At 34.2% G+C, this 14,650-nt stretch overlaps 2 protein-coding genes across 4 annotated transcripts; one reads left to right on the top strand and one right to left on the bottom strand.

The window, feature by feature from the left end:
* Positions 1 to 6,276: 6,276 nt before the first annotated feature.
* LOC139891037 (NAD-dependent protein deacetylase SRT1-like) lies at positions 6,277 to 10,591 on the top strand. Its single transcript, XM_071873962.1, has 14 exons — positions 6,277 to 6,423; positions 6,803 to 6,832; positions 6,951 to 7,043; positions 7,134 to 7,253; positions 7,669 to 7,769; positions 7,907 to 8,015; positions 8,418 to 8,497; positions 8,606 to 8,684; positions 8,789 to 8,842; positions 8,931 to 9,030; positions 9,478 to 9,560; positions 9,704 to 9,771; positions 9,865 to 9,967; positions 10,054 to 10,591. Exons 1-14 carry the CDS (start codon positions 6,325 to 6,327, stop codon positions 10,360 to 10,362), a joined length of 1,428 nt encoding a protein of 475 aa, XP_071730063.1. The 5' UTR covers positions 6,277 to 6,324; the 3' UTR covers positions 10,363 to 10,591.
* Positions 10,592 to 11,480: 889 nt separating this feature from the next.
* Positions 11,481 to 14,397, bottom strand: LOC139891038 (uncharacterized). Of its 3 annotated transcripts, none has more exons than XM_071873963.1 (2): positions 11,921 to 14,397; positions 11,481 to 11,811 (listed from the first exon to the last, which is right to left on the bottom strand). In XM_071873963.1, the coding sequence occupies exon 1, from the start codon at positions 14,395 to 14,397 to the stop codon at positions 12,043 to 12,045; it is 2,355 nt and encodes a 784-aa protein (XP_071730064.1). In that variant the 3' UTR covers positions 11,481 to 11,811; positions 11,921 to 12,042. The 3 variants fall into 3 exon arrangements, with proteins under 3 accessions (XP_071730064.1, XP_071730066.1, XP_071730067.1); XM_071873965.1 differs by having other exon boundaries at positions 11,481 to 11,863; XM_071873966.1 differs by having other exon boundaries at positions 11,673 to 11,692.
* Positions 14,398 to 14,650: the final 253 nt, after the last annotated feature.

Genomic DNA, 14,650 nt, shown 5'->3' on the forward strand with positions numbered 1-14,650 from the left:
ATTTTTGGCCCAAAGACTTATGTCATGATAATTATCAAAACTACATTTAATTCATTAGTTTTCATTACTTAGTAACATGTCACTCAAAAATTCAAGAATTTTTCACTCGATCTTTTTCAACTCGTAACCTCTGAAATACGAAAAACTATGTTTATCAAAAATTTTACACGTTGTTTATTTGTGCGGTCTTCACGAGATTTATGGACAAATTAAAATAATAAAATTTTTCTGTCACTTATGCGATTCATAAAATCATATATGTATGTATATAATTAAGTTAACAAGTTTACCTTTACTTATTATGGTTGGTACATACTAAGTGATACCTTCAAATTCTTTAAAAATCGCTCATTTGATGAGTTTTTTTAACTTAAGACAAATGGTTTTGTGCAAAATAGTACACGTTGTACATACTTCTAAATTTACTAAGAACTTCGTTCCGTTTATGTTGACTCATCAAATGTTTAAAGGTTTTTCAAAACTTCCTTGGTTGATTTTACTAAAGGTTTTCGTATTAGACTACACCATATATGGATCACACTTCTTCTCGCCCTCCGTTAGGGATGAAACTTACTATTAAGATCTTTATTAAAAACTCTTGAGCCACTTTGGATGGTAGTTTTATAAAATTTGTTAAGAAGTCTTTACGCTCATGAAATGTTCCCCTTAAGGTTAGACTTGGCAAAAACGTGGGCCGATAAATCAATTTTCCGAGATACACTCAGTGGTCACCCCATTGTAGGAAAGGCACTAGGCGGGTTTCTACTCTCAATATTTCACGGCTAATCGCAACACTCTCGTAAACATCACCTCTATGAATCAGTATGTTGAGATACAAGAATCATTTTTGAAATTCTTTTCACTCGGAGAAAACCATTCTTTAGGACCAAGAGTTCACGTATCTTCTCATCCGCGCATCCCCTTAAGTATAAGGATAAATTCAGAACGAACCGCTCAAAGAGTTCACTCTCGTTCAAAGATCACACTTTTTGTGCGATTTTCTTTCAGAAATGTAATATAAGATACTTTAAGAATCTATGAACCTTGTTATCCTCTTGGAAGGGGACTGCTTAAAACATTTACGACACTGATGTGGATACTCTACATATTTCTTCCTTCGTTGATTGCAACTATATGTTGTTCTAGTTAATGTTAACCCTAACTTCAACATGTAACTGAAAGGATAAAGTTACGTTATGGAACTGTGCTTCCATTCCATCCAAGGATAAGTTCACATGCAGAATGTTAAACTGGGTGATATCCTTCATTGTTCGTTCAGACCGTCCTGAAGACGCTATAAATAGTTATGGCTTGCATTGTATGTAAGTCTGATTAGTCACTTTCAACTAAAAATTTCAATTCATTTATTCAAATGAAACGTTTCTTAAATATCGGGTTCTTTATGCCTATGATCTCCATCCGAAATCAAGGGATTAGTAAAATCCGTGGCTAACACTATCCAGACATCAAATCGCATGGTTATGATCACTATGTTTTCCATACTACCTGTCAGCTTTGTATTGCGACATAAGCGCTCAATGTTTTAGATGAGTTTGGTAACATTCATGATGCATTTCATGCACCCGGCTCACTGAAGATGCTTTTAAGACTAAAAACATCATCTTTCCTTTTGTGGCTGTATATTCAGATGACATACTCATGTTAACCAGAAATGGAATCAATTTGTTGATCTCTTAGGACAAGAGACTTAATTAACGGCACATACCTATTCTTACGCCCAAGTACCTTTCAAGGTAAATAACTCACTTCTGAGCCCACGAGTCTCACAGAACTTTGATACGATCCTTCTTATTCAAAAACGGTACCATTGTTGGTCACTAAATAAAATTTCGGGACGAAATTTTCTTTAACAGGTGGGTATTGTAACGACCCGACTTTTTCAACTTGCCTTTGTGCTTTGTGCTTTCAAGAAACTGTATATATGTGCGTACTGAGCTAGTTTATGCTCTGGGATCTTATTTAATGATTAATTACTTTCATTAATATCTTACAATGTGCTATTAAGTGTGTAATCACTTAACTTGATCCCCGAAAGCTTTTACGACCGTTGGTGTCACTTGACGTTTGAAACGAGCTATGTACTTGGTACACGATTAACTTTGGTCATAATCAGAATATTATGACTACGTAATACTAATTGTTATTTTGTAATAACAATTACTTGGGTTTTTGGATGCTTAATTACGCTTAGTAATTTACTAGAGCACACTAGTTAGTCTTGTTGGACTTTCTACATTGTTGGACTTTAGCCCACCCTACACTAGCTAGTGGACTATTTAATTAGCCCAATTAAATGAGTTAGTGACCAATATTAATGAAAGACAAATGCCCATTTATTAGAGGGAACATACTAGCATTTTTGTTAAGCATTATCCTTAATGTTGCATGAGATCCTAACATAAGCACCAACTTTAGACAACCATTAACCAAAAAGCAAAAAGGTGTCCCCCTTGTCCCCAACCATAACCCACGGCCTAAACACCCCTCCCGCCTTCTCACCACCTATAAATACAAGTCTTATTTCACTCATTTCACACTTAATCTCATTTGCAATTTACACACACTTACTCTCTAATTCTCTCTCTAGTCTCTCTCACTCTAAAAAGTGTAAGTTTTTGATTTTTTTTCTTCTTCTTCTTCCCTTCATCTACACGACATCATCATCATCATTTTATGGATCTAGCTTTTAGCTTTTGATCTTGTTATATCTTAAAGATTCAAACTTGGATTTGAATCCTTTAAGAACATGGAAGATTCAAGCTTTCTAGCTTTGAATCTTCACTTATTTTATAGATCTAAATCTTTTTAGCTTTAATCTTGTTATTTTGTTATAAAGATTCAAACTTGTGTTTGTAATCTTCATGTATCTTAAATATCCAAGCTTTATGCTTCAAGAGCTTCAAGAACACTAACGATCCAAGCTTTTTAGCTTAGGGTTTCATTATTATGTTAAAGATCTTAGCTTTTTAGCTTATGATCTCATTACTTTCATTATTTTGTTAAAGATCTTAGCTTTCTAGCTTATGGTCTCATTAATCTTGTAAAGATCCAAGCTTTCTAGCTTAGGGTTTTCTTAATACTTGAGATCTAAGTTATTATTGTAGATCTCACTTACTTGGAACCTTTTTGTGTTTGTTGTGATGATAAAGATCAAGTCTTCATCATCACATATGATATAGATGCATGAACTTGTGTAAAATGGACAAATGTTGAAGCTTTATTGGATTTATGCAATAAAGAGGCAATCTTGATGTTCAAAACTTGTAGAATGATAGATTTTACTCTTAGTTGTGTGTTTATGGTTGAACCTTGGTCAAAGTGATGCTAAAACATCAAAGAGTTGTACACTTGAAGCTTACAAGCATCAAGGATGAGAACCGTGATGAGCATCAAGCACCAAGAACCTCACCGGAGCACTTGTTTGCTGTTTTTTGGGGTCTGATCAGACTCCTGGGCTTCTGGAAAATTAATTTTCAGATAGTTCGTTTCGAGTAGATGACTTTTCGTTTAGGTCTCGACTTAATCCAATATACGGTTTAGGATTTATGGCCTTCCGAAAGTCACTATGCTCTTGTAACGTTGTGCTGAAATTTCTGACCTACTCGCACTAAAACCATCGTCACGGTCAAATGAAGACGAGTTAGGTTCTGAAAATTAGTCAGCGGTTAGAGGACTCACATACGGAGCCATAGCCACTGACTACGCGTCTTTTCGATTTTTATAGAGGTCGTAACAGCTGTTCGAAGTCAGACTTTTGTTTCGATCTCTATTCTTGTTAAGCTTACCTTAGTGTTGATGAATGATGATGATAATGATGATGTCGATGATGACACTTAAACTTAATTCATTCACTTTTAACCTTTTGGGTTAATTCATTCACTTTTAACCTTTTGGGACAACATACTGACCTAGTGACCTTTGACTTAGGTTGACGACCTTTCGGACCGACTTACTACCTGCATACGTTTCGTATCGACTTTTACTGCTTATTCAGTGTGAGTTATAGCTTCCCTTTTTTACTTATACTATTTTTGGGACTGAGAATACATGCGCTTTTTATGTTTTACTTACTTGAAACGAGTACTTAAACTTTACATATGTGTGGGTTATATAACGGCATAAAGATTCCCATTAGCACGGTAACGTTTAATCATTGGTTTTGAACCGGTGAACGCGAATATTAGATATGGATCCATAGGGTTTGACATCCCCACTCGGGCTAGTCGCGTTAGTATTTAACGGGTGTTTGATACTTCGAGGAAATACGCACTCGCCAAGTGTACTTTTAGGGGGTATTACTATTACGTTAAGTTAGTTACCGGGTGCCCACGGTTAAGCATATACTTTTCATACTGATTTAAACTGCTGGTTGAAGCACTAAAATCTCGTGGTCTACATTACTTTACTGATTACAAACTATAGCTCACCAACATTCGTGTTGACTTTTAAAGCGTGTATTTCTCAGGTGCTTAGACGTTGTTGCTTCCGCTGTTAGACTTGCTGTCTTGGTGTTATAGACTTGCTGTTATGGACCTGCTGTGTTAGATTTCCGCTGCATTACTTAGAGATGTCTCAATTATGAAACTTTTATCTTGCATTCGTAACTTATGTTATTTTCAAATAATGGCTTTGTAACGACCTTTGGGTTACATACTTATGTTAACGCTTCTAGTAAGCATGTTATCTTTTGTAAACGCTATCTTTTTATGAATGCAAAACTGGTTTTCAAACAACATGTAGTGTTTGACCGTGTAAAGATCCTGTTGTTGACGAATCGTACATGATGGTTTTGCACGTGGCGTCACATATAAGCTCCCATAAGCTCCAACAAGCTCGTCACCCAAACACACCCATAAAAAAGCTTATCTAACCGGTGGCGAAAATATGAAGGGACAAGGGACATCCTCTCTAATATTTAGTGCAAAAATTTCGAATTTTTCAATATTGTCTCAAATGAATTTTTTTTGCTTAAAAGTCTATATATTATGCCCAAAGTCTTCATATTTTGTTCAAAAACCTTCATATTTTGGTAAAAAAATTGTCAAGCTTCCTGTGAAAAAAAAAAAATTAGTGTTTCCGCCACGCCGGTGTAGTTTGGTACCAAGCTCAGAGCACACGGTGTGGTGGATGTCACCCCGGCGTCGGTTGTCCCACCGACCGTCGCCCCACACCGCGCCGGAGTCGGGGTTGCGTCGGTAGTGCCGGCGTCGCTGCCAAGACTTCGGTGCTTGGTTGTTTTGTGGGCCCCATTTTCAAAATTATATCCGTTGCCTATTTTTTTTTATTCATCCCTATATATAACCCATCAATTTCATTATTTACACACACAACAAATATTCTACAATCTACATCATTTAACAAAAAAAATTTCCTTTCTCCTTCACAAAAAAAATATGGCCAATCGTTGCTTGATAAACCTCGACGTGCACTACAACGACGAGCTATCTGATAACCGCCAATATTGGCTCGACGGGTACACACAATCGTTCGAAGCTATAGATGTTACCGTCTTCGATGTAGAACGCGTTGTAGAAGCTATAGATGTTACCGACGTTTGGTACTGTGACGAGGTCACGGATTTGTTCAAGGAATTTCAATCCGAAGCCGTGTGGGAACGAATGGTCGGAAAGGCCAAACTGAAGAACAAACGTATCACGTTGTACTGTAGGAACGTGTGGAGCCTTCCGGCTTCGAACGGTCGAGACGATGATACGTCTTCGCATGAATCCGGATCTCTCACTCGCTATGGCCGTTAAATTGTTGTTATTTTAATAAGTAATTTTTAGGATTTAATAAGTAAGTTTAGGATTAATAAGTAATTTTAGGACTTTTTTTAATAACTTTTAATTTTAGGTTTTTAATTGTAATCGTTTTAGGAATTTTTTTTTAATAAAAGTGTATTTTAGGACCTTTAATATATTTTTAAATTTAATATTTGTTCGTATTTTTATTAATTCTATTTAATAATGTGTTAAAAATATATAAAAAATTACTTATTAAAAATAATTGGTGGACCCTATCTTCTCTCACCAAGACACTGAACTGACATTTTTCCCAATTCTCCTGTTTTTTCACCAGCGTCAGTTTTCAGTGTCAGTCCAGTCAGTGTCCAGTCATCAGCAAAACAATAAACTAACACTGAACTGACGCTTCACCACACTATTAAAAAGTCCCAAATTGTTTGGCCCATTGGGAGATCTAAACCCATTTAAGCCCCCGATTTCAATAAACAATCAGCTTAATGTTGACATAAGATCTCACCACTCGTACAAAATTCTTGAAAAAAATTTCAAGAAAAAAAAAATGTCACTGGGATACGCAGAAAAGCTTTCTTATAAAGAAGATGTTGGAGATGTCGGAATGTCTGAATTTTTCGATTCCCCTGAGCTTTTGCAACAAAAAGTTAGTTTTTTTTTTCTTCCCCAATTTTATTCCTTAATCTTTGGTGTCTGCTATGTGTTTAAACATTTGTTCTTAGATGAATTTTTCAGTGTTTCTTGAAATGGGCCTTATTAGTTTATACTATAGTATTGTGATCCCTATTTTTATTTTTTTATTTTCTTGAAATGATAAATTTATGTTGATATTGCTTGCATTTTGTGATTTGTGTTAGGTTTGTTTAACCCTAATTGTTATTATAATCCTGTTGCAACTCGCAACTGATGTGATCATATTCTTTCAATCAAAAGTATTTTTATAACTTTGTGTTTTAAATGATGAAAATTTTTGTTGTAACATGTAATTTATATTTCTGCTAACAATCTTTTTTTCTCATTTGCAGATTAAGCAACTCGCAAAGCTGATTAAAAAGGTTGTTTGAGTTCAAGTATCTAGTTTTTTTCTTTTTTTACATTTACCTCAAAAGAGCATAAATGACTAATCTAACTGTTACGTTTTATTTTAATCATAATCATAAATTGTGGTTGCAGAGTAAGCATCTAGTGGCATTCACAGGTGCAGGAATATCTACTTCTAGTGGGATTCCTGATTTTCGAGGCCCTAAAGGAGTTTGGACTCTTCAGGTGCAAATTTGTACATTCGTGTGCTTGTAAATGAAATAATAATTGAAGTTAAGGTATTGATTAATTGATTTTCGTTTGATTGGAATGCAGCGTGAAGGCAAAGATCTGCCGGAAGCATCCTTACCGTTTCATCGTGCAGCACCAAGTAGTACGCATATGGCATTGGTTGAACTGGAACGGGCCGGTATTTTGAAGTTTGTTATTAGCCAGGTATGTTTCATTCTTGAATAAATCATATTAAAATTGGTGTAGCCAATATGTTTGATCGCTTAAAAGGAAAAGATTTACGAGTTAAATAAGTCATACGGGTCAAAAATTTGCCCAAAAATGACTTTCTTGTGCATATAACCTCCTAAATGGCTATATCAATTTGGGGGTTTATTGCTTATTCCTGAAACGAACTTGTACCATATTACCACCATTAAATGCAATATATTTAGTATTTACGGACTCAGTTTGTTGTGTTTAATGGTAAAAAAGGGGTAGTTATGTTTCATTGAATGAAAACAAGTTGATCGAGTAAGTAACAAATGGTAAGGATGTTGCATTAGATGGTAAATTGAAGTTAATTGCATATATTCCTTGAATTTTATTTTATTTATTTATTTTGTTGTGTATTATGTAGAATGTGGATAGCCTTCATCTCCGTTCTGGTATACCTAGACACAAGCTTTCAGAGTTGCATGGAAATTCATTTAGGGAGGTTTGCCCTTCTTGCGGGACCGAGTACGAGTTGTTATATTATCTGAATATTCATTTTAATTGCTTTTTAAGTATTTCGTATATGTTCTATTCATATTTTTTTGTGGAACACGAGTTATTTCTGAACCTAATCTTGATATAAGTGCTCATTACTCATGTAGGTACTTGCGAGATTTTGAAGTGGAAACTGTAGGTTTGAAGGAGACATCGAGACGCTGTTGTGATCCAAAATGTGGGGCAAAACTCAGGGACTCGGTTCTTGATTGGGAGGTATTTTGTAATTGTTGTCCATTCTCTAAAGAGCTTTTTGTGTATCTTATTTTGTGATATCTCACGTTTAAATGGAACCCACAACCCTTTTTCTTTATTGTTCTTCCTGATAAACTTTAGATGGCAACTGCGATCCATGTGCTTATGAATGGGCCGAGTTGGGTTCTATTTATCTCAAATGGCTCAAATAAAGAATAATTGAATGTGAACAAGTCAAATAATAGTTTGTAAGTAATTGACAAAAATGGTCAAATCAACTGGCACTATTGTGACTCATTATTGACCCATGTTCTATTGTAGGATGAATGGTGTTAATTACATAATAATCATAATCAATAATGTTAACTTCATATTTTTATGGACACACTTTTTTACTTTTGCTTGACCCATGTTCCATTGTAGGATGAATTACCTCCTGCGGAGATGAATGCAGCAGAAAAACATTGTCGAATAGCGGATATTGTGCTATGTTTGGGTACCAGGTAACTTTTATCCTTGTCCACTCTCTTTTTTTAAAATATCAAAAAGTTAAATGTACATAAAATAAATAAAGTTTATCCTTATTTGATTGATATCCGATTTACTTGCAGTTTGCAGATAACCCCCGCGTGTGACCTCCCTCTAAAGTGCATTCGCAATGGAGGAAAAATTGTGATTGTCAACCTTCAGGTACATCATGTTTGCTAACTTCTTATTATTATTATTTTTTGTTTTCTAATTTGTATAACCACTGACTATTAACTCGTGCGTGTGTTATATTTTAAACTTTATAGGAAACTCCAAAAGATAAAAAAGCAAATTTGGTCATACGTGGTTATGTTGACAAGGTATACACAATTTTTTGTTGGTTTTTGCACAAACTTTGGTGTCAAGACACATATTAGCTGGATTATGATGTGAACTATTTTCATGTAGGTAATGAGCGGGGTAATGCAACTTCTTAATATGCGGATTCCTTCATATGTTCGAGTTGATCTATTCCAGATAATCTTTAACCATTCCCGATCTGTATCAGGTACTCATCATGTTTAGCGTGTGTATTTGGGTATGGGTTTTGGGAATGAAGAATAAAATAAATGTTTGGTATCAGGTATTGAATGTTTGGTAATGGGATTCGTATCAAAACACACTTATCCTATCACGTGTTTAATTAATGTTAATATTTCCTCATAATCCATTTATATTTTTTTTACCAAAAATAAAATAATATCTATAAACTCACCTTTAATTTATAAAACAAGCAACAACCTTTTGTATTTTCTTTCTTATCTTTATGACCTATACCCATTACTACACCCGTTTACAAAACAAACAACAGCTTATATTTTAACAAAACAAGTACTCTGTATTATTTTTTGTTCTGCTGTATTTATATTTTTCGTAAAATGGTTTGATGTACATATCTCATATTAGATTATGACCCTTTACCATCTTTCTTACTTCGATTAAACTTGACTAACAGAGTCAAAATATACAAAATGGTCTCTTAGAGTTATTAGTGCACATGGAGAAAAGGCTCCGCTACCCTTTATCGAATCAGTCGAGGTATAATTAAATTCTACTCATTTTGCAACACAATTACATAATCCATAACATGCAGTTTACAGTGTTTTCTGAATAAAATAAAACAATTTTTTTTTTTTTTTTTATATATTCTGAACATTGGATTTGATTCGTATGTCATCCAGGTTATGTTCCCAGACAGGCCAGAGCTGAAAACCGCTATTCTAAACCGGCAACCGTTTTTGCTTAAAAGGTTGTTACGTTTCTCACATACGCCCTTGTTTTTAGACCTTTTTTCTATTTTTTTAATAATAACTGACTGTTATTTTGCTGTTTATAACTGCAGGGAAACACTTAGATCAAGACCAATTCACATGGGTCTGTGTGTTAAATTCAGTGAAGGCTGTGCATGCCGCTTTACCAGCATTGATTTCCCTGTTGATTTCGAGGTAAAAAATCGACCATTAAAATATAAAAACTGTTCCATAATTCCATTTAAGTAAATAAAAAGTAAAAATGTCAAACTGTTATGTAGGCATCAACTAATGATATCAGCCAAGATAAAGATATCGTGATTAAGCAGCTTAAAGACAAGGCAAATGAAGATCAATCTTGCGGGCAGTCATCTGTGATTGACCGAAAAGTAATTTCAGATTCCGGGAAAACAATTGCTACGTACGCTGTTGCTACAAACATTATTTTGTATGACGGGTTACTTTCGAAAACGTCTGATATGTCTGAGTTGACTAATAAAGTCAACGGAGGTCAGGAAAAAGTCAACCTTGATAGTGAAATAGATATGTCTACCAGTAGTGTACCTGCAAAGAAAGTGCGGGTTCATTAACTGAAAGTAGCTTAGATTAGACTTGTATTGTATATATTGTTTTTGATGGTAGTTAACGAAGGTCAAACGTTAGTTGGCAAACAGAAACCTGAGTGAACTTTGAAGCTAATAATCAACTCAGTTTGTTAGTTTGGAGAATTATGTTATGTACTTTATTATCAGGTTTCTGTGTGTATGTCTAGAGCTACAAAAAACCATGCTCTTTTGTTTGCAAATCTTTTGTTATATAGTAGTGTTATGTATTCTGGTGTTCAATGATCTAATTTACATCCTTCTCGGTCTGGTATAGTAACTGAAACCAATTTTAACTACCAACAGCCAGCAGGAGTACTGATCATGATCTGGTCAGCCTTCAAATCATTTGAAACCTCCAAGCGAATTTGTAATATTTCTGAGTTTTTACCTTCAATCTGTTTAGTTCATATTGGATTTTGACGAACGTCTTTATTTACTTTTAGTAGTTGTGTTGACGAGTTATATTGTTTATCTTGATAATTATTTCTTACAGTGTATGGTGATTTTTTAGAAGAGAGTGATACATGTAGGGATGGCAATGGTCACCCGACCCAACGGATATCTATCCAAACCACCCGTTTTGTGATAGATATGGATGAACCTAAATGGATATGGATATGGACATGGATGAAAAGTTTCATCCATGGATATATCCATTAACACCCGAAATACATATAAAAAAACATTAAAAAAAAAACATATGCTTAGATATTTATTATTACAAATGCATTTACCATTAGAATTACATTTTGATTTCAACTTTATAATAAAAAACTATGATATATCACAATAAAACACATATATGTAACAAAATAAATGAACAAATTACATATATAATTTTTCATATTCTATGTTTAATAGTAAATTCAACAACTGTGTGTTTTTTTGTCTATGAACTATTAATATGAGACGGAGGGAGCATACTTTTGCTATATGACATTTTTGTTTTAATCCCATATTAGGAAATATTATAACATCTTTTTAGTATCCAATGTCATCAATAATCAGAGATAATATAGTGAATTGTAATAGTGAATTGTAATAGCAACACATAACATTATTGAAGTGGTTTATTTTATTTTATTTATATATATTTTGGGTGAAAAACATACTCCGTAATTTAGATAGAAATAGGCCCAACAATCTAAATGAGTTACATACTGATTCAAAGTTGCAGACTGATTCAGATCCAAACAAGTCTGATTGACTAGATCATATGATCTATTTGAACTAGTGGCTTGTAAATACAGTTACAAATGCTGAAATGCTATTATTTACTCAACCTCAAATGTCATGTCTGCAATCTTTGATTCACCTGTCATGTGAAAACAAAACTCTGTACAGGTCTTTCACTTGAGCTACTTCTCAGGTCTTTGCTGAGACTAAAGGCAAAAGAAATTCAATACCCAAAACTGCTGACCCAATTTGTTTAACCTGAATAGAGTAACTTAGTCAATCTGAATGGTCAATCTGAATGGTCCGCTTTCTATAAAAAATATATATATATATATATATTGCTGTTAAAAAAAGAGTAATGTATTACCTTCGGTATCAAGGTAACTCAACTTGAAATCTACCCATTCTCTTTTCGCCTTCTTGGGTTCTGACCCAAACAGACTAGCAACAAAAACCAGCTAATTAGAAGAAAAAAAATTGCATCCTTCATCATATTCCCATTTGGCTTCTTTCAGGTTCTAGATCTTTCAAAGTCAACACGCCGGGGGACAAAGTCAACCCAAAACCCTTTTCAGTCATTAGTCGACTCAAATCATTAGCTTTCTCCAAATCACCCATCTTGTAACAACAATTTACAAGACAGTTGTATACAAAGCTATTTGGAGCCATACCCATTTGCACCATTTCATCTAGTAATTCACACGCTACATTTAAATCCTTAAACTTGCAAAAACCAATAATCATCGTGCCATACGTTACATCATTTGGACTCAAACCTTTTTCCTTCATCTCGGCAAACAATTCTTTTACTCTTTTTATGTTACCAATCTTGAAAAAACCCTTCAGTAAATTGTTATAAGTAGACAAAGTGGGACTGAAACCACCATCTTCAACAAGCTTATAAGCTTCTTCAACTTTTTCTTTCTTGCACAAACCCAATACAACAGATTCAAATAACGAAACATTAACAACGATACCCTTGTTGTGTAGTTCAATCAAGAGACCCGAAACTTCTTCAAATTTTGTGCACGAGATAAGAGAATTAATCAAGACTTTGTAAGTACGAGTGTCGGGAAAGAACTTTCTAGAAAGTACACATCTAAAAATAGTCAACGCATCGATTATTTTACCACTTTTACAGTTTTCCACAATTAAAATTGCATAAGTTTCATACGCCGGGACTAAACCACGACCCAACATTGCATAAAAGTACTTATTTGCAACCTTAAATTCACCAAACCTACAAAAGCCACTAATTAATGATCTAAATATGTGTGCATTTGGCTCTAAACCGCTTTCAATCATTTCATTCATAAAAGATCTAGCTTCATCCATTTTCAAAACACTACTAAGGCATCCTATAATATCTCCATAACAAAACTCGTTTGGCCTTATTTCTTGCTCCTTCATCACCTCAAAAACTCTTTGACACTTTTTGTAATCCCTATGTTTAGAACAAGCACTTAAACACGTCTCATATACTACACGATCTATATGATGTTTCACATTAACTTCCAAAAGAAGCGCAATTGCCTTTTCAAGATCCCAAGTGTGACATAACCCAATAATTAAAAGACCATAAATTCTTGCATTTGGTTCCATATCAAGCTTCTTCATCTCGTCCACAAGTGCAAATGCATCTTTCATTCGTCTCACTTTACAATATCCATGAATCATCAAACTAAACGTTCTAAAATCCAATTTCATATCTAAACTAATCATCTCATTCACTAACTTACGTGCTCGATCCATTTCAAGTTTCCTACATAGCCCATAAAGAAGTGTATTATAAATAGTCAAATCTGTATCAACACCACTAGCAATCATTTCATCTTTAACCCTGAATGCCCCTTCCAAATCACTTTTTGATAAGTACCCATTAATCAATGCATTACATGTCACCACATTTGGTTTCACACCCGCATCACGCATCTCTTTCAATATTATGTATGCATCATCCCATTTCTTGTTCATAAAAAATCCATTGATTAAAGTGGTATACAAGAACACATTAGGCAATATCCCCTTATCAATCATACATTTTTTGATCTCGAGGGCTTCATCAAGACGGCCCACGTTACACAAACCAGCAACCATTACATTATATGTGACACAATTCGGTTCACACCCTTTTGCACCCATCTCGACAAACAAAGCTTTCGCCTCCTTGATATTTCCAACCATACAATGAGCTTTTATCATATTTGTGTATGCAAAAACATCAAAGAGACCAACTTTTTTCGGCATAGCTTCACATACTTTCCAAAAAAGCTCCAACTTATTACCATCAAGCAAATCTCTTAGAAATGAATTATATAACAAAGGGCTATAAACAATACCATCATCTTTCAAGATAATTGCAGCAGCTTCATCTAACAAACCTTTTACTCTATATATATCCACAGTTATCTCAAAAACCTTGGGGTTCAAATTATCATAAGAAGCAAAACTACCTTTATAACAACTAACAATTGAATCCAAAACCAACATTGGAGACAAACCCAATGCAATTATAGCATCAATCACAAGACTAACACATCCATACAAGTTATAATTACATAGAGTAATGGCTAAAAAAGACAACTTTTTGAGGTTTGATTCCATACCCACATGGTTTTCTTGAAGTAAAGCTTGAATCACAACTGGGTTCAGCTTCTTGGGTACCTTTGAAAATGGCAAAATGCTTTCCCAGTTTTCTGATTGAAGAATACTTCTGATTTCAGTAAGCAAGTTTTGATTTTGTTTGATGGGTTTTGAGATTGAAGATGAATATATGGATCTTTTGATGGCATTTTGATGCAAACCCAATAAATCTTTTGGCTTTTTTAGTAAAATTTTCCGCATTATGGTTAATGATGGAACACAGACAGTGAAGGTATGAAGTATGTGTAAGATTAATGATATAATCAGCTCAGTGGATTGAAGATCATGGCATAGCATCCACTAGAAAAATGAATACAGAAGTTTCAAAATAATTCCAATGAATTTTATTTCGACCTAATTGAGTGGAAATTTGAAGTGAAATGTGAGTATAAAATTTAGGGCTTTTTTTGTTCATTGGGTATATTGGAAGAGACGGCTGAGGGATTATAGACTT

The sequence above is a fragment of the Rutidosis leptorrhynchoides genome, chromosome 2 (genome assembly GCF_046630445.1).
Source record: "Rutidosis leptorrhynchoides isolate AG116_Rl617_1_P2 chromosome 2, CSIRO_AGI_Rlap_v1, whole genome shotgun sequence".
Lineage (NCBI taxonomy): Eukaryota > Viridiplantae > Streptophyta > Magnoliopsida > Asterales > Asteraceae > Rutidosis > Rutidosis leptorrhynchoides.

What these genes read in the sequence shown, in the direction of transcription:
- LOC139891037 (XM_071873962.1), top strand. Translation starts at nt 6,325, where the DNA reads ATGTCACTGGGATACGCAGAAAAGCTTTCTTATAAAGAAGATGTTGGA. An exon ending in GTGCTATGTTTGGGTACCAG is followed by an intron (nt 8,498 to 8,605) that starts GTAACTTTTATC and finishes ATTTACTTGCAG; the next exon opens with TTTGCAGATAACCCCCGCGT. An exon ending in CCATTCCCGATCTGTATCAG is followed by an intron (nt 9,031 to 9,477) that starts GTACTCATCATG and finishes CTTGACTAACAG; the next exon opens with AGTCAAAATATACAAAATGG.
- LOC139891038 (XM_071873963.1), bottom strand. Translation starts at nt 14,397, where the DNA reads ATGCGGAAAATTTTACTAAAAAAGCCAAAAGATTTATTGGGTTTGCAT.